The 18813-nt window shown below is 44.0% G+C and overlaps 2 protein-coding genes and 2 long non-coding RNA genes across 7 annotated transcripts in view; 2 read left to right on the top strand and 2 right to left on the bottom strand.

The window, feature by feature from the left end:
- The window catches only part of rab38c (RAB38c, member of RAS oncogene family), a 3777-nt gene extending 1336 nt beyond the window's left edge, over positions 1–2441 (top strand). The window contains exons 2-4 of the mRNA XM_019864264.1: positions 752–882; positions 1047–1184; positions 2085–2441. Coding sequence (XP_019719823.1) covers positions 752–882; positions 1047–1184; positions 2085–2246 — 431 coding nt within the window. The 3' untranslated portion in view covers positions 2247–2441. The remainder of the gene's footprint in view (positions 1–751; positions 883–1046; positions 1185–2084) is intronic.
- LOC109512485 (uncharacterized) overlaps positions 1–4022 on the bottom strand; it is a 5206-nt gene extending 1184 nt beyond the window's left edge. Inside the window, exons 1-3 of one of the 2 annotated variants that reach the window (XR_002167537.1) lie at positions 3911–4022; positions 2025–2254; positions 1176–1262 (exon numbers count right to left, since the gene is read on the bottom strand). This is a non-coding gene — a long non-coding RNA (uncharacterized LOC109512485). Of the gene's footprint in view, positions 1–1175; positions 1263–2024; positions 2255–3910 lie in introns of those variants that run through there. The other variant, XR_002167536.1, reaches the window with a different exon arrangement.
- Positions 3148–18411, top strand: LOC109512433 (phosphatidylinositol-binding clathrin assembly protein-like). Of its 3 annotated transcripts, none has more exons than XM_019864206.1 (19): positions 3148–4095; positions 9032–9174; positions 9684–9759; positions 10015–10117; positions 10769–10862; positions 10949–11060; positions 11501–11607; positions 12727–12768; positions 14974–15059; positions 15455–15557; positions 15653–15786; positions 16075–16169; positions 16244–16357; positions 16428–16458; positions 16541–16682; positions 17041–17064; positions 17145–17201; positions 17285–17404; positions 17735–18411. In XM_019864206.1, exons 1-19 carry the CDS (start codon positions 3966–3968, stop codon positions 17747–17749), a joined length of 1728 nt encoding a protein of 575 aa, XP_019719765.1. In that variant the 5' UTR covers positions 3148–3965; the 3' UTR covers positions 17750–18411. The 3 variants fall into 3 exon arrangements, with proteins under 3 accessions (XP_019719765.1, XP_019719766.1, XP_019719767.1); XM_019864207.1 differs by having other exon boundaries at positions 3966–4095; positions 15494–15557; XM_019864208.1 differs by lacking the exon at positions 12727–12768 and having other exon boundaries at positions 3966–4095.
- Positions 12826–15712, bottom strand: LOC109512492 (uncharacterized). The gene is made up of 3 exons (XR_002167543.1): positions 15628–15712; positions 15449–15542; positions 12826–12990 (listed from the first exon to the last, which is right to left on the bottom strand). It is a non-coding gene; the product is annotated as an uncharacterized LOC109512492 (long non-coding RNA).
- Positions 18412–18813: the final 402 nt, after the last annotated feature.

The raw sequence follows: 18813 nt of genomic DNA, 5'->3' as shown, positions 1-18813 counted from the left end.
CTTTTTTTTTTTGTCAAACAAAAAATTTTTTTTTTTTTTTTTTTTTTTTTTTTTTTTTTTTTTATAATTGTCCAACTGTATGCTTAGCATATGTTGACCTTTAAATAAAGTTGAGTGCAGAATATTGAAATTGTTCTTAGCATGCCTCCTAAACACAAGGACATCCCTTGGTGCACTGCAAGCACATTATTACCCATAAAAACAATGTTTATGTATTTTCTACAAATGTTATGACAACCTTATGGCAATGGAAATGTCCAAGTAACTTTCAAAAAGACCCTATGTGAGTTTGACTGTGTGCGTTAGTGTCACGGCCCCTCCCAATGCCAGTCATTTGTTGCCTGCTTGTGGAATGTGGCCAGTGACTCCCATGCGGAAAATGTCCGTCACATGACAGAATCAAAACATGCAAAAGCTAACAAGCGCTTTTTCTCCCCCTCCCTCTGGATATAATGCAGATTGGTCTGTTCCTGGGTTACACTGTTGCCATCCTAAAGGCTTTACCGGCCATGATTTAAGTAAACATCCAAACAGTCATAGTCAAGATGGGATTGTTTAAAAACAAACCATTCCAAAAGATTAAATGTATTGTAGTAAAAAGATAAATACAACTGAGCTTTACTTAGAGAGGGATTTGTATCTGCCACCATTTTAAGTGACTCTAATGAAGCCCAAATAAAGTTCAGTTGTTCTAGTTGTCTTTTGCTAACACTTTAGCATATCGGCTAATCTATATACGTCTGTGTCGTAGGACAGGAGCGCTATGGCAACATGACGCGCGTCTACTACCGGGAGGCGGTGGGAGCGCTGGTGGTCTTTGACAGCACACGGGCGTCCACATTTGACGCCGTGCTCAAGTGGAAAGACGACCTGGATTCCAAGGTCATAACTTTTCTCTTCAACTTCAACTGACTTCTTTCTGTTCCTCAAGTCATGATCATTCCCAATGCTGGTTTACTATTTCACTGTTTCGAGAATTCCCCCGTCACCCAACAAACAGACATGAGGATATATTTTATACCTTTCAATCCTGTTTATGTCCGAAGGTGACACTGAACCACGGGAGACCCGTTCCCGCCGTCCTATTAGCCAACAAGGCTGACCAAGCGGCATGCACGCAGACCAGACTGGATGCCTTCTGCAGAGACAACGGCTTCGTCGGCTGGTTCCAGACCTCTGCCAAGGTTTTCTGCATTGCATGTTGTTTACCATCAAGTACTTCAGCGGGGCTAGGAAGGCCTAAATCAAACAGGAGGCACCACCTGCAAGACATACTATAGTTAATCCAAAGTAACTAAATGTCATCGTCTCCATGCCTTTCCAGTCATATGATACTAAGTTGATACCTCAATATTGAAATCGTATATGGTTGTGCACCAACGTCACAATGCACCACTCCAAAATCACGTTCAATCACTGAGTTTTTTTTTTTTTAATTATGCTGTCATTGATTAAAATGGTAAGAACATGTCAAATTCTGTCCTCAGGCCAACCCCCTAAACCAGACAAATTCTCTCATACTTATCGAAAGCAAATGAGTGTAAGTAAAACAATGAGCTGACTCGGCATTGTCATAGGCAAAAAAAACATATTCATATGAAATTGACCATATTTGGACAAATAGGGTTTCCACCCAACAGTGCTGAATAGTACCTAATAATAAAATGGCTGAGGAGTGTAATTTTTTTTGAGCGCATGTTTTTCCCCCTTAGACGTAATGAATGGATGATGGCTTGCTATGTTTAAAGTCTATTTTACTTTTGCACTACATTCCATTTTCTATTGTTATTTTCCAGTAGCACAGTTAGCTAGTGATTAGGACGTCTACCTTACAGTCAAGAGATCCGGGTTTGCACCTTTGTTGGTTATTCTGGCTTCCTCCCACATTCCAAAAACATGCATGGTAAAGATTATTGAATTGTTTGGAGGTGTGAATTATTTGTCTGTATGCGCCCCGGGAGTGGCTGACGACAAGATGCACCACAATTCTCTTCCAAAGTCAACTGAGAGAGGCTCCAACTCACCTAATGAGGAAAAGCGCCTCAGGAAATGGACAGATGGCTTGATGGTTTTCCCTCCCTTAGGAAAACAGCAACATCGAGGAGGCTGCTCACTGTCTGGTGGAGCACATCCTGAGCAACGAGGAGAGCCACCCAACCGAGCGAGAGCCCGCCGCCCTGGTCCTCTCGGGGTACGCCAATGCCACCAAGGAGCACCTCGGCTGCTTGTCATGTCCCAAACGATGAGTCCTGGCCTGGCCAATCACAGATAAGCAGGAAGTGGACGCAGAACGTGAACGATAACAGTTCTACAAATAATCGACTGTATTTATCATTCAAGTGAATGCTTTTGAATATGGAACATGTCTGCCTTTGTGTTAAGTTATATCAAAGACCTCTTTCATAATGAGAGGAATTAACTCTATTAAACATGTATTAATGGCACGCTGACTCTATTCACTCACATTTAAGTCTTGTGATGCAACACACTGGTAACTGTTCACTCTATGTGCCACACTGCACATGCAACCCAGTCGACTTAATGCTGCTCTACTTATGTTGTCACCATTGTTCTTTTTTCCACTCATGACGACTGTGAAAGCACACCCACTGGGTAGTTCATTAGGTACACTTGCGCAATTTATTGAAATAGTGTCTCCCTGTTAGTCGTATAGTTGAGTGCATTTGGATACTGTTGCTAACCAAAACAGCAGCGACGTAAACAGCCTCTCATAAGGACACATGCATTGTTGTGTCTGATTTCAAATCACTCCGCAGGTGCTTTTATAATATATCTGTGACATGCTTTCATGCAAAAATACCCCAAGGTTAAGTATTATTTTCAATTTAATTTTACAAAGTCTTTTTTAATTCAATAAAGAATATATGTTTGAATTCATTTTTAGTACAACTCTTATAGGCTACTTGGGTTCATTGGGTGTATCTAATGAATGATCCAGTCAGTGTTGCTATTATTATTAGAGCCTTTATGTTTTGATCTACATACAGGAGTATCATAAAAAGGGGGATGCTTGTTGACTACAACCATGCATTTTTGTGTCGTTGCATTTTTTAAAATTGCTTTTATAAAAGAAATATTACAACATTGTGCGACCAAAAAAATGGCCATAATGGGACGCATCATGTACGTTAAAGGCACATTTGCTTCCCCTTGTGTCCCTATTTCATTGGTCTGATGCACTGAGATGATAATGAAATAGCTGAAACCTTAAAAATAATAGATACTTTTTTTTAATGCCTTCTGCTTTAAGATTAGCTCCCCTGTCTCGAGAAGTGGCCCAATCTCAGACTCCTTCTTTAGTCACCTGATTCATCGCACTGCCATTTTGCACATAAGTTTGACTGACACGTGCACGCACGCACGCACGCGCACCACCAGCCTATGGGGCGACCTCTACAGAGGAATTCAGGCTTTTGTAAGAAGACCGGCTGCAGAAAGCGAACGTTGTGCATTCGGGGAGACGTTGAGGGGACACGCGAAGAAGAAGAGGAAGTCTAAAAATTTCATCTCGTCGTATTTGGACGGAGGACAGTTGAATCATGGACGATTTTGTGTTGATTTGGTGATTTTTTTTTTTCCGTGAGCCTTATTCGCACTCTCATCAGCATCGGCCGGGTTGCGTTCACGGACACTCGGGACATTCCGGCGATAAGCTTTGTTTCATTTCCGCATCCGAATGCCTTACTATTACGGCAAATGTAGTTTTTTCCCTCTTTTTCATTTCTTTTTTTAACTGAACGTATGACTCGTCGCTGCTCACTGCCCGCTTCCTTCTCCTTCTCATCATCCTCCCGGAGCAGAGACGGCCGATCCTCGCAGAGGGCATTACCCACCTCCTCCCCTCCACTAAAGACATTTTGATCGTCCTCTACTACTACTCACCCCCCACCCCCCAATCCCCGTCACCTCCTCCAGGCTCCAGCCGAAGCCGCTCCTCCTCCACCATGTCCTGGCCGACTCTGACGGACCGGATCGTCGCCGCGCAGCACAGCATGAGCGGCTCGGCCATCAGCAAAGCCGTCTGCAAGGCCACGACGCACGAAGTGAGCGGACCCAAGAAGAAGCACCTTGACTGTAGGTGAAAACACACACACGCGCGCGCGCGCGCACACAAAATGCCATCAGTGCACGCACGCTTCACACACAAAAAAAGACGCCTTTGGCCTTTCGTATTTCCCCTTTAATTAAGCACCATCCATCCACTAAATGTGATCTATGAAGCCTAAACGCAATATCATGAAGTCCCGCAGCATTTCCCCTCCTTCACATTCAAGTTCATTGGCCACTGGTGCATTACTATCATTTATGCATGTGTGTGTGGTGTCCTTATCTGCACACTACTAATTGCCTATGCATGCATCTGTGCGTGTGTGTGTGTATGTGTGTGTGTATTCTATGCTATGTATTGGGATTATTAGGTTATGAGGCGTTTTTGGAAGGGGGGTGGCGCTGCATGTGCTGGATGGAGTGCACAGGTATAATGGATCACACTCGAAAAAAAGAGGGCAAGGCATTGACATGAATTGAAATTTCATGAATTCTTTCCAAAAGACAAAAAAAAACAAATTGTACTTGAAATCAACACCGTATCATAAAAAACACAGGAGAATGTAAAGGTAAAAAAATGGTTTTAAACCGTGTAATTAAAGCACATGCAGTATTACTGTTTATGTGCCTTTAAGAGGCGTGGCTTGGTGCAGGTGATCAAACGGGCTTGAAGGAGCTCCTTGCGAGTACTGTATTATCATTTTGTATTTGTGCCTCTGAATGTTTGTCACGTTAAATAAACGGCTGGCAGCATGCATGGGCGACTGTGGCTCTCCTTGCCCACATGTGAGGGCATCTCACTTCCGCAATTGCTCTTTTTCCCCCCAAGAGATGGCATATTTGAAGCTAGCTCACAACACAAAGCAAGAAGACGTAGATAAGCAATAGATATTTGAACACACATTGTCAAGCTACACGTAGACAGTCAATATCATATTCTTTATACTCTGCAAAATAATGACGAATAATATTGCAGTAGCAGTGATTCTTATTTGTTTGGATACGTATGACTGCATTATACTGCTTCGCGCTGGCCAAGGCAGTTAGCAGTTAGTACAAATGGGCTCAGGAGTTAACCATTTTGTGTTACCAAAACGACAGTTACATGTCCCCCCTCGTCCTCATTTGTCAAAAAGACATGATTTGGTAGGTGCTGCTGTTTTGGTTAATGATGGAGTTCAACCAGAACAAGTGCTTTGTGTGTGAATGATACCGTCTATGAACAGAAATTGTTATGCCGACCTCATGTTTTTCATGAATGGATAAGGGAGGTGTTTATTTGTCTGAGAGATGCGCATTTGTACTTCTGTTTTGCTCACCGAGGGAGTGGCAATAAGCTTAGCAGTTCACTGTTTTGAGTGTGAACATTAATGTCGACTAAATGACATAGTACTTCTGATTTTTTTTATTTTTTTTATCCTGGACTGGAAAAATAAGGCTTCTGATGGAGGCATTGTGTTTGGATTAGTGCTGCTGTTTTGCTAAGCAACAAATGGGGTCAGCGGTTACCTACATTGCGTGCCAAAAATATTTAGACACTGTCATTTAAGTTACAGTTATTCCTCCTGAGGCGGGGAGGGGTCTATCTAGGGACGTGTTTATTTGTCTTTCGTGGATGGGATACCTGGCCACTAATTGAGACACGGCGTCTATTTGAAGTACACTGTGCAATAATGATTAAAAATAGGGCAGCTAGACCTAAAGGTTGTGTCCAGTGGCCAGACAGAAAAATGGAGTAGGTCACAAATATTTCCAGTCCATCCGTAACAAGATGAATTGCTAATGTGCTGCATGCTCATTGGATTCAGTCCTTTATCGTTGTTACGTCCGCTAGCTTAGTGGCCCTGCAGTTACTAAACAACACAAGGCCATCCACCTTCAAACCAGTAAATGTCACCGCAGCCACAAGGAGCATTTCAGAGAACGTTTCATCACCGGGGCGGCGTCCAAATGTTTGGAAACACAGCGATTTTCTGATTGAACGAGCCGGCAAGAGGCTACATGAGCTTTTGGCTTGTGATCTGACTAATTCGGACCTTTAGTGGGTTTAAAAGCTTTAAGTAGGGACTGCACACATGGCTCAAAACACTCTCTTGTTTTCTCGTTTACATTTGAGCCATTTAGATGGGCTTTTAAGGTCGGGCAAGGACACGGGGAAGAGGTGTGTTTGCGAAGAGCCGGCTGCGTGGGTTTGGGCTGCCGTAGATCACAGAGAATGTAAAGGAAGCCCCCCCGCCCCGGAAGAGGCAGTCTTTGTGTCTTTGAGCAACAATTCACGAGACGAGTCTGCTCCGGCTCAGCTCGCCTCGTTAAATGGGATCATAAAGAGGAGACGCGTACTTGCTTCTGCTAAAGAATCGCTCTCGCCCGCAAATGGAACAGAATCAATGGGGATGAAAATAATGAGACGCTGGCTTCTTGTCGAGGGGGATTAAAAAACACATCCCTTTGCTGCAGACGAGTGAAAACAATGCAGCAGAACGTTTTTTTTTTTTTTTTATTAACTGTACAAGCAATGTTCTGAGTAACATTTTTATGTTCTTAATGGACGTACAAAGGTAGCCACTGTTATATTGAAAGAATAAAACACTATCCTAGGCAGGACGGTGGACTAGTTGTTAGCGAGTCTGAATCTCAGCTCTGACTTTTTTGGGGGGGGGGGGGGTTCAAGTTTGATTTTAAGAAGAGGAGAGACCCTCTGTTGAATATGGAGAATCAAGAATGAAAGATTGCGATATTTGCAATGTAGAAAAAAAAAATACATTGTCGTGAGAACGTATTGAAAAAATACATTTTTGAATTTATTTTACAATCTGCGCAAACAAACTAGAACTTGAAGGGTTAGAATATAAATGGACATTTTATCTTCATGAAAAGAATAAGAACTGTAGAAAAAAATGTCCACAAATAAGCCGAACGGCGAGTAAAATGAACATGACCCGAGAGTTACGTTTCGATAATAGCCAAAGAAAAAGCAAGACGCATTCAGTTAATCATTTGCGACTTGAACTGTTTCCAAATCAAACAAATTTTGTTGCATTCATATGTTAATTTAAAATTCAACTGTAATGTCCAAGGCCTTTTTTTTTTTTTTTTTGTTACAATCCTTATGGACTTTCGATTCCACCCTCACCAGTCTGGGTGACACATTGCACTAAAGCCATGATTCATTGTTGTCTCTGCATGCTTTACTGCTCATTAACCCGGTCGAAGCGAGCTCTCATCAGCACCGTCTTGGTGTCGTGACCTTGACAAAGAGAGATAGGGGCCGGCTGGGGCAGCATGAGCGACTATTTAAACGCTCACAACTATTTACAAAGCGTGGCAAATGATGAGCACGTCACGCCGCATAAATGGTATTTCATTAAGCCGCGGCCGGTTAAATGGGCGGCAGAAGCGGGATCCGATGCAACTTGTCATCAGGCCCGGAGTGACCGCTCACTGCACAGCGTGATATCGTACATACAGCTTGATGTTGCTTTTTGAATAGATAAATCTAACATAAATGCCTCCATTTTCATGTAAATGAATGATGTAGAAATGATGTTGAGGACACATGGAAAATTGACTTTTTATGGCTTTTACAGAAAGCGGAATACAGCGGTGACAGTCTTTCTTGAGGCAGTTGCTTGGTAGTTTTAAACGCATGTAATTTACTTTGTTTTATGTTTAGTTTGACAGTAAATAGATGAGCACTGCTTTTGGGTTGAAGATCAAGATTTGGGTGTGAATCTCGGGTTGTCACGTATATATTATGAAGGAGAGGAAGACCAAATTTAGGCAAGTCACAGTTGAATGCAGTATGTGACAATTGGGCCTTTGCTGACTTTGTTCACAAAAGGGTGAAAATACTCAGATTTGCCAGTATGCACGTGCCCCATTTAAGTGTATGCACGAGTGTGTTTCTATGAGAACTAGCATCAAAATAAGCATGTTTAAGACACGCATTCTGACATTTTGCTTCTTTGTACACACGCTGGATGGACGTGTTGGGAGGGTGAGACGTGGGTAGTCAACTCCAGTTTTCATTCTTTTCATCTCCATGGGAGGGGGAAAAAAAATGAGGTTAATTATTCATAAGAGGCCGATTCATTTCCTCACATTATGAGTGGAGAGATTTCGATTGAGTGCCACCGCTGGATTGACTTTATAATGTAACTCTCCGTCTTCTGCCGGGATTTTCGATTGACGCGCTTAGTGGAAGAGAGCCTTGGAGTCGGCAGGGCCAATGAATTTGTCCATGCAGCGCCGATTCCTACGCCTGTACCTGGGCTATTGTTAAACAATCATTTGCTCATCGACCTGACCTCCTGTAGTGGACCCATATGGACGTATACATCACGACACTCCTCTCATAAATGTTGACTTTGGCTCGCGACCCGTTTATTTCCTCCACAGCGGCTCACAGTAAGTAAAGAGGTGGAGCTTAAAGGCTCATAAATGTCAGCTGTGCTCATTTGCGGTACTCCTTAATCGCTGCATGTCCATTTTTTTTCTCCCTCTCACAATGCTTCTTTGTTGTTGTTGCGGACAACACCGCTCACTTGCATGCAACGCGACGGATTATACTTGCTGCCATTCACATTCACATTTTTCCGTTGTACGCATCTACTGTATAGATAAGCGGGTACCTATAAATAAACTAGTAAATGACACATGTATTTTTATGAGACATGCAATGCTGCTGACTAGTATTGCTGCTGTTCACACTCACGTAGCTATTTTTTTTTTAGGTTACATACAGTAGAATGCTAATCTTTTTACCATTCCAATATGAATATATAGTACTTGTAATTCCAGTATGGTTGCCACAGGCACTGCCTAATGTGACTGTACACAGATATGTTTGTATTTTCATTTTCCTTGTGTGCTTTTACTGCCCACGTTGCTGTTGCAAAATCGTAAATTCCCCATTGCGGGACTAATTAAGGCTTATTCTGTTGTTTGGAATTCTATACCGCAGACCTGATCCACTGCACCAACGAGCTGAACGTCAGCATCCCTCACCTGGCAGACACGCTGCTCGAGCGCACAGCCAGCAACAGCTGGATCGTGGTCTTCAAGGCGCTGATCGCCACGCATCACCTCATGATGTACGGCAACGAGGTGAGGACGCTGAAAGACACACGCACACACGCCCATTAAAAGTTAATAAAATGGTTTTGTTTACTCTTTATCGAGTATGATGATTTTTTTTTTTTAATGTGAATGCTGAGACATACAATCACTGAATTATTTCTTCTTTGAACATTCTCATGCAACTTCGCTGCAAGTTGAGTGACACATTTACCATTAATTACAGGGGGTCTTGGTTCATGACCCTTTGATATTATTTATATGACAGCTATGTCATTCCAAATAATGACAGTGCGGGGTTAATGAATGCAGATATTGCATTTGCTGGTGCAATACTTTTAGTGCACTGGGGCTAGTTTTACATACAGAGTCTTTTATTAGCCCCACATCCTTAAAAGTCATTCGGAAGAGTTGAGGTCTTTATGTGGACAAATGATACCTCTTGCTCATAAACTCCTGTCTGCGACAGAAGTAACGACGCGGAACACGAGCACGTTGTCGACACTTCCCTCTCCTCTCTTTTCTCTCTCTTCTCCCAGAGACTGATGCAATACGTCGCCTCCAGAAACACGCTCTTCAACCTCAACAACTTTCTAGATAAGGCCGCGCTACAAGGTGATTTATGACCCCTTTTGACTCAGCGGCGTTCTTCTGCCCATCGAATGACTTCCTGTCTTTTCCTGGCACTGTAACGCTGTCGACAAATCTGCAGAGCATAGGCAAAGTATTGGGGCACACCTCATCAATCAGGGGTATTTGGTAAAACTTAAGCGAGCTACACACTAAACTGAGTGCTGTGCTTGGATGAGTTTGGGGTTAAATTCTAAAACTAACGCAACCTACTCCCCCCCCCCCCTCCACTTTCGTCAGGATACAACATGTCCACCTTCATCAGACGATACAGTCGCTACCTGAATGAAAAAGCCATGTCGTTCCGATTAGCAGCTGTGGACTTTACCAAGATGAAACGAGGGTAATACACTTCCATTCATACAACCACAATAAGCAACACATGTATTACCTCCACCAAGGATGCTATGTTCACATCAGTGGAGACCAGTTTGTGTGCTATTTCCTGCCAAAAGTTTTTGATTAGTCGTCCTGTTTGTTATTATGAGCACAGATTGACAATGTCATTCGCGGCTTGATGATGAAGCACTGCCTCCACCAGTGAAAATACAATAATGAACATGTTATTCTACTTCCTTGTTGAGAGTTTTTGATGTGATCCTATATTTTGTGATAATAGATAGTTGTTCTTCTGCTGTATGTGCCACTGCACTGACTCTACAATACGAATTGACTAGACTAATTCATCGTCTTAGAATGCTGCCTCCACGAGTGAAAATACACTCCCTGATTTTACTCTTTACGGGTGTTGTTACGGCTGTCGCGGTAACAAAAGTTATACCTGGAATTGGCTGCGCAATACGGGAGGCAGAAGCTCATTTGCATAAAACCGCACCCCCAAAATCGGTTGTCACCTTTAAGAACAAAATTACATAGAGTACGGATTAAGCATGTAAACAGGATACAAGATAATAATGTGTGTGTGCGTGTGCGTGTGTGTGTGTGTGTGTGTGTGTGTGTGTGTGTGTGTGTGTGTGTGCGTGTGTGTTACCAGGGCCGACGGCGTGATGCGCACCATGAACACAGACAAGCTGATTAAGACGCTACCGATCATTCAGAACCAGCTGGATGCGCTGCTGGATTTCCAGGTAAGCACTTGATACAAAACAGCGGCGTCACCGGGTGCGATGATGCCATCTGGTCTGAGTCGGTGTGCGTACACTCCAACCTGCAGCCCAACTCCAACGAGCTGAGCAACGGCGTCATCAACACCGCCTTCATGCTGCTCTTCAAAGATTCCATACGGTTGTTTGCCGCATACAACGAGGGTGTCATCAACATGCTGGGTAAAAACTACTCGCAGTGAACATGTAGTCATTGGCCACTTCATTAGGTATCACCTGCAGACCTGCTTGTGGCTGAGCCAAGGTGGAACCATATTAAATGTCAATCCTACAGTCCGGAACATCACAACATGGAGAGCTTACTGCCTCCATATCTTGGATCTGGTGGGTCACAGTGCCCATTTAGCCCCAATGCAAGTTAAGTGTAACAGCAGAAAATGAAAATAAACTCCTCAAGCTACATTTTCCAAAGTTAGGGGTTCAACCTATGTTCTTTATTTGCTGCTTGTTGCAAAACTTGTATGGTGTTGAGCCTTGGAATATTTTGATGAAAGTGTGTCAGACACGTGGGAACTGTTCTAAATTGTGGAACTAAACAAACAATATGTCCAATTTCATGGCGACAACGTGACCGTGCGCATATTGTGACTCTCTCTACGCAGAGAAGTATTTTGACATGAAGAAGAACCAGTGCAAAGAGGCACTGGAGCTCTACAAGACCTTCCTCAACAGGATGACCAAACTCTCGGAGTTTCTCAAAGTGGCCGAGGTAACGTTTGGGACGGGGGGAATCCTCAGGGGTAGGAGATAAGGAGGAGCACGGGAACGGACGAGGAGGAAAGGGTGGGAATGTAGGCTGAAAGTCAGTTCAGAAAAAAGGGAAATGATTACATTAACGAGTGAATCGTAAGAAATTTAACCAAAAGTTTAATATTGGTTACATTTTACCGGCTTTGAACTTTTCTTTTTGGGGTGGGGGGATCCGTTACCATTAATTTGATTCCTAAGAAGTGTTTGTTAGCTTGCCTGATGATTCTGCTCATTGATTTCTTTAGGAAAAAATGAAAAGAAAAAAAACAACAGAGTGGGTCTATGTCGCTGGTGAGGCCGCTTAAAGCGCCTTGCATTCGGTTGTGGAAATCTCAGGGAGAGGATGCACTGGGTCAGCTATGAACAGCTGAGTCAGAGGGACGCTGGCACAAAGCGTCCACTGGAGGAAGGCCCGAGTGCTGCCTATTTAAAAAGCCTGCACTGCATGCCCGACCGAGCCTCTGTGCCCTTTCTATTCTTCTGTCTTCTTTCTCTTTCCTAACTTCCCGCTTAGTTAGTCCTCACACTTAAGAAGGCATCCTCACCACTTGCTTTTTGCGCCCATTTCAGAAGACGGTTTGGGAAGTAGACTAACGTTGACTTGAAGGAGCCTTTCCTGTATTAACTTCAATGTGTATGCGTGTGTGTGTGTGTGTGTGTGTCTTCTATCCCTCCTCTTTTTGCGTTCAAAGTCAACATTAGTTGATGTCACGTGACCTGTTGTCTCGCCTTGCAGCATTCATTTGAAGTAGTGTGTATGTGTGCACATGTATTATTGTGTATGTGTGTGTGTGTATATATAGATTTTTGTAGGCGTGTGCATGCGCCCCCCTCCTTCCTCCCATGTTGTCTTTTATTTGTTTCAGCCTCTGCATGGAGAAATGAATGCTCGGGTTTGATACTTCTTTCTCCCCCCTCCTCCTCTTCCTCCGCACACCTTTTTCCCTCCCCACCCTTCTTTAAAAAAAAAAATGCAGTCTGTTTGTTTTACTCATTTTGTTACGACGTTTGGTTCATTTTTATTTTGCCTCCCTCCTTCCTCCCATTCCTCTCCCCCCCCTCCTTTTTTGTGACACAGCAAGTTGGGATAGATCAGGGCGACAGCCCCGATCTCACACAGGTCAGTCCACATCTCATCTCAAGCCGCCAATCGAGCAGCGTCGAAAAAGCCATCTAGTCAATCGCATAATGCTTCATTCTAAAAGCGCTCCCGTTCCCTACTCACCCTACAGACCTGCCCACTCTGCAGCTGGCCCTCTCTCTTCTTCACTTCTCCTTCCACGTCTCCTTTTTTTCCTCTCTCCCCCGCACCCCCACTCCCGCTTTACATCTCAACTCACTTCTAGAGAAGAGAAAGCACAAAAAAAAAGACAATTTACACAACAAGGGACAAATTATTTCCGAAAAATTACATTCACTTTGTGGTCTCGAGCAACATTTTTGAAGGTGATTTTTTTTTGGTCCCCAATCTGCCAGAGAGTCACCATATGGACAAAAGTATTTACAATTCCTGGCCATATAGGTGGTCAAAAAAATAACCAAATAGAAGAACTACAGAAAGAAAGAAGGAAAGAAAAGAAAAAAACAGAAAGAAAGAAAGAAATTGTATTGTATACTGTGCTCAGTAAAGTTGTTGCCATTGGGGTTGAGTCAGATTTTTTTTTTTCCGATGTACAGACCCACACGCGAATTAACAAGTGTAATTTCGGTGACTTGGACATGAAGCGATGCGGCTACGAGTGAAACTACAAAAAGTAGTTGTAGCTCGGCCGCTGGTCATCATGGAAACGAAAGGTGTACTCGGCATTAATTGTGCAGTAAAGGAGGCATGCTGAGCAGTGGCTCGATTGCATGAGACAGGGCCTCAAAACAGAAATAGCATGAGCTGATTTTGCTGTATATCAAAAAGAAAAGACTAAACCCATCTTACCCTGCCGTGCGATTATGTTTCTGATTCATTCTTCTACAGCGTCTATGATGAATTGTTGGAACAGGATTAAATGTACAATTTTGCAAGTATTTTCTGAAAAGAAAAACCAAAACCTCAACTGCAGTCATTTCCGAGCTTCAATGAATGTGTATTTCAATAGGTGTGTCAATACTTTTGGCCATATGGTTTATTTCTCCATAGGCAGAGTTGGTGATACGCCAGGATTAAAGACAACATGTTTTATCGCTAAACAACACGCACAACCAAAGGTCACAACTCAGTCCATTAGAGAACAGGTCACTTTGCATTAGCTGTGGGGAGAGCAGCGAATGGTTTAATGATGTAGGATTCTGCAAACATGCCTTGGACAGGCGCACATAATGTCCTCATCAGCACTACATATCGCAGCCCGAGCCTATTTGGATTTCTTTGTCAACAAATTGGGATGCGATCAGGTTTTGAAGCACACTGCTGTGTTTGTAGTGATTATGAAGACCTTATACGCGCCTATTCAACGACACGCCTCGACTGAGCACAGGATACTGTATGTGTCTGTTTTTACTTTGAAACTTCCATAGCTGTATTCTCTGGAGAAGGACATCCAGAATTCACGTTACTGTCTTTTTTTTCCCCCCTTCCCTTTTAAAAATAAGTATCCAAGATATTTTTTCTTTGCCTGTTGTGTGTGTGTATGTGTGCGCACTGTTTGAAAAAAAAATTGTGATGAAATGAAAAAAAGTCTGGAGGTAAAGATCACAGGTATCACATGTAGTCCAAACAAGCAGCCATCCTTGTTTTTTTGTGCAGGCCAGTTGCTCAGTGTGCATACCTATTTTCTCACCAGACGTTTTCATTTCAGAGTTCATTTCCTTGGTTTCCGGTGCTCTCAAATTGTTGCACTTTCCCAAAGAAAGAGCAAACTATATGTTGATTTGATTTGATTTGACAGTGGAATCCAAGGGGTAACTCGATGTTCTGGACTGTGATTTGTGTGGTTCTTGTGCTGATGATAGAGGAACTTGCTGCTATCAGTCTGCATGGATCAGAGGTATGATAGTTGTGGATCTGCATGCATGACGGTGCTGATCTGTGCATGCCAGACAACCAAATGAAACCAACAACAAAAATCAGCTTCCTGAGAGTAGATCTGTTTTCCATTTGAGGGTGATCTGCTGCTTTGTGTGTGTGCGTGCGTGCGTGCGTGCGTGCGTGCGTGCGTGTGTGCGCACGTGCGTGCGTGTGTGTGTGTGTGTGTGTGTGTGTGTGTGTGTGTGTGTGTGTGTGTGTGACGATTAGAATAAAAAGAAAAAGGAGTTCAAATGTCCCATTTCGAAACCGCTTTGCCCAGAATTCTAATATGTCTGCTTCCCTGCATTCAATCTCCCTCTTCCTCAGGCTCCCAACTCGCTTCTGGAGGCTCTGGAGCAACATTTAGCCTCCTTGGAGGGCCGGAAGCTCAAAGACCTCTCAATTGCCAGCAGGTACAGTCAAGAGTAAGAATGCAGAGCGTCAAACGTGTGTGCACTGTGGTGGGACTTGCGGTTAAAAGCCTGCCTGACAGTCGAGAAGTTCTGGATTCAAATACTATGCTTAGTTTTCCAAAAAACATCCATGTTAGCATGTTAGCTTCATTGAGGCAGAGCAAATGGGAATCACCGTCAGACCAGTTATCAATATACCCTTTCGCTCGCCTAAAATCTACTTAATCTAGTATCCTGTATTGACGGGTTCCCAACAATAACATTCCAGGTCTCGCTGACAATTTAAGATCCAAGTTAAGTGAGTTAGAGTCATGGGACAAATTGAACTTGTAAGTCAAGGTGTCATTGTAACGTGTCTCATATAAATATATGTGTGTGTGTCACCATACTGTAAGATCCAGCACTTTGTCCAGCACGGTGTCATCCCTCTCCAGCACCGGGATCTCCCTCAGTCGAATGGACGACAAGGCAGAGGACAACAGACTGCAACAACACAAGGTGAGACATGTTAAACATTTGAAGTATCTCTCTCTCTTTCTCTCTCAATTAGCATGCATACTCTAGCCACCTGATCACCAATCTCATACGTGCAGGATGACGGTCACAAGATGATCGATATCCAGACGCCCAACGTGTCGCCCAGCACGCAATCGGTGGGCAGTGCCAACAGCAGTGGAGGAGCCACGGACCTGTTCTCCAGCTCACCCCTTGTAGCCGTCAACAACCAGTGAGTCCCTTAATAGAATATTTATGGTTCACGTGTGCTATGCTACACAATACGCTCCAAGACATAGGCCAACCTATCACTTATTTGGGTTAAGAATTCACGCCTGGAACATCTCAGAGGATAGGCTTACAGAAGGCATCTTACACAGATGCCCGAGCCACTTCATAAGTATCCTCTCGATGCAGAAGGGCAGCGGTTCTACTCTTAATATATGCCGGATGACCAAACTTGTCAAAGGGAGAACGCGGACATCCAATGGGACCACTTTCTCTTTGTTCCTTCCTGCAGTGTGCCAAACCTGACCAGTGAGCTGTTCACCCTGCAGCCCCACTTCACCCCGCTTCAGACCACACACACTGTGCCCAACAACAACGCCTGGGGAGGTACAGTACAGCTGTAGAGTGCAACAACAATAACAACAGAATCCTCTTTTTTGACAACCATGACGACCCCTTAGGTGACTTGCTCAAGCCGGTCCCACCTACTCAGATTCACAACTCGGGAGCCCCGCTGCACTCTGGAAAGATGCTCCCCAGCGATTTGGACTCGTCATTAGCCAACCTCGTCGGGAGTGAGTATTAGCTTATAACTATACACGGTGGTTATTTACTTGGAGCTAATTTGCTTGACTCTTCTTAAAGATTTGCAGTTTGGGGCGACACAAGCCAAAAGGTGAGGAGGGCATGAAAAACAGGGCCAACTGGCTGTTTTTAATCATTCGGAGGATTTTTAAGTGCATGCTTGTGTGCATCAGGCCCGAGCTGCAGTGGAGTCAGCTGGTAGAAAAGAAGCCGACGGCGGGGAGCGGCTGGCAGACAAAATCTGTGTGCACCAGCACAAATTGGACTCATTCGCCTCATCCCATGGCCCCAGCTCCCATGCCCGTCCCTCAGATGGTAACCCAGAAAGAACACATTAAGGCTTTACATGTGGTAGTTAGCCTAATGTGAGAGTCACTTTCATAGATTTTTTTTTTAATCTTCTCATCACAACACACTGGTCTTTCCTAATTGGTATTTGTGGCTCAGACCAACTTGACCCACACAGGGATTTACGATTGGAAATAGTGAATAGGTTTTTAGTTTTGATCCGGGCTACTTTTAACAAACTCCACAACACAGGATAATCGGTCGGGATGATCAGAGTACCACTGGGCTAAATGGTTGGTTTACAATAACTCTTGTCAATTAGAAGGGTAGACGAGGACTTAATATTGTAGCCCCAATAAAATTGTATTTTGTTTTCTCTCCAAAGAACGGGGTGATCTACACCGGCTATGTAAGTACCCAATGCACTTTACCATTCCATCTGGCTTTATTTTAAGCGATTTAGGGCGGGATTATTGTCTTTCCTTACAGGCTCCAGCTCCAGTAGCTTTTCCTATGACGACCCCCCAAGTGCCTGTCTATGGAATGGTAAAGGAAAGAATCAACTATTATCAGACGCGATCTACTTTTAACCCCCCCCCCCCTTCTCACCCTGCACTTGCTATAAGCAGCTCACCCCTCAGATGAGCCATCAGATGGGGGGTGTTCCCATGATGCCCCCGCAGCCTGTTATGTACAACCAGCCTGTCCTGAGACCCACCAATCCTTTCGGACCCATCCCGGGGACGCAGGTACTGAACAGCGACACATCCACTCGTGGTTAGCAAATGTACCTCATAATTGTGACATTCTCGGCTCAAGACTCTCAGTACACTTGCTGGGGTCTTTTGTCACTTTTTTTTTTTTTAATTGCCTCCAAACAAAATTTCATGCTAGTAGGTGTAGTAGTTTTTGCTCATCATGCTGACAGCACTGTAACCAGAATATTGATAAAAAAGCTAAAGGCTGCTTTGTTCAGTCATTTAAAAAAAAAAATCATGGATGTCAACAAATTCCTCAACATTTGATGAGGTGTTGATGAACTGGCTTACCCTCAATCTGTCTCTCTCCTTTGTCTGTAGATGCACTTCATGTAGAGACAATACTGTAACCATGGCAGCAGAGCTAAGAGCGCCACAGAGGAAGAGTGAAAACAACAGAAGGATGGCGGAGGAAGAAAGAAGGGGACGCAGAAGGAGGAGAAAGATTCAACACTCAGTCATCTTCGTTTCCCAAACCCTGTGCCAACCGGTCCCCCTCCCCACCCCCTAAAAACTCCCAAGAGGCGCCTGAAGCTCAGCGCCGATATTCCACTCACAGCTCACACCATTTGATTTGGCGAAAACGACCTTTGATGATGCTACGACCACCGAAGCTGCTCCATTGCCACCTCCTGACCTGATTCCCCCTGCCCCCGGTTCGACCTCCAATTCAACCCTCCCTCCTGTCCTGGAGTTCAAGTAACTGGATCGTTTGCTGGCACTTTACTCCATGTGAACTTTGCCAAGGGTGTGCGTGTGTACGCGTGTGTCCCGTGCGGGAGATTTTTATCGTCTTGTATCCATTGGTCCAACCATCAACTTGATGTCGGATATCATCAGATTTTTGTAAGCGTTTTTACATGTCGATGTTCCGCATCATTAATGTTTTGTAGCCGAATTTGTTCTAGTTTGCCAACTACACATTAGACTAACTTGGTGTGGGAGTTGAGGGGCGTGGTGCAGGGGGCATGCTTTTGTGTGTGTGTGTGTGTGTGTGTGTGTGTGTGTGTGTGTGTGTGTGTGTGTGTGTGTGTGTGTGTGTGTGTGTGTCTCTCTCTTTTGGTACCCAATGTCAGGACCGTGTTTGCCAACTGCACCGGAACTACTGACAAAACGCACTGAGCCACAAGCAGGAATTGCAAAATATGGATGTAATCAAAGCTCTTTTACAACTTGCGTTTCGTTTTCCCCTCGGCTGCAGTGCAATATCGTGCAAAAACCATGTCTTTTAGGAGTTAGGCGGTGTCGCACCAGTCATGTCGGCATCAGAATTATGTACAGTAACCCGGTTTTGTATGTCGACAAAATGCACTGAGCGCCGATTTAACGCTCTCCCATTACAAATGGTCACCGACCCCCAAGGGTCCTTTCTGGTGCCGAGGAAGAAAAAGGCCAACATT

This window comes from Hippocampus comes, unplaced genomic scaffold, assembly GCF_001891065.2.
Source record: "Hippocampus comes isolate QL1 unplaced genomic scaffold, H_comes_QL1_v1.1 scaffold57, whole genome shotgun sequence".
NCBI lineage: Eukaryota > Metazoa > Chordata > Actinopteri > Syngnathiformes > Syngnathidae > Hippocampus > Hippocampus comes.
Note: the sequence above shows the minus strand (reverse complement) of the source record. Positions and strands in the feature narration are given on the sequence as shown.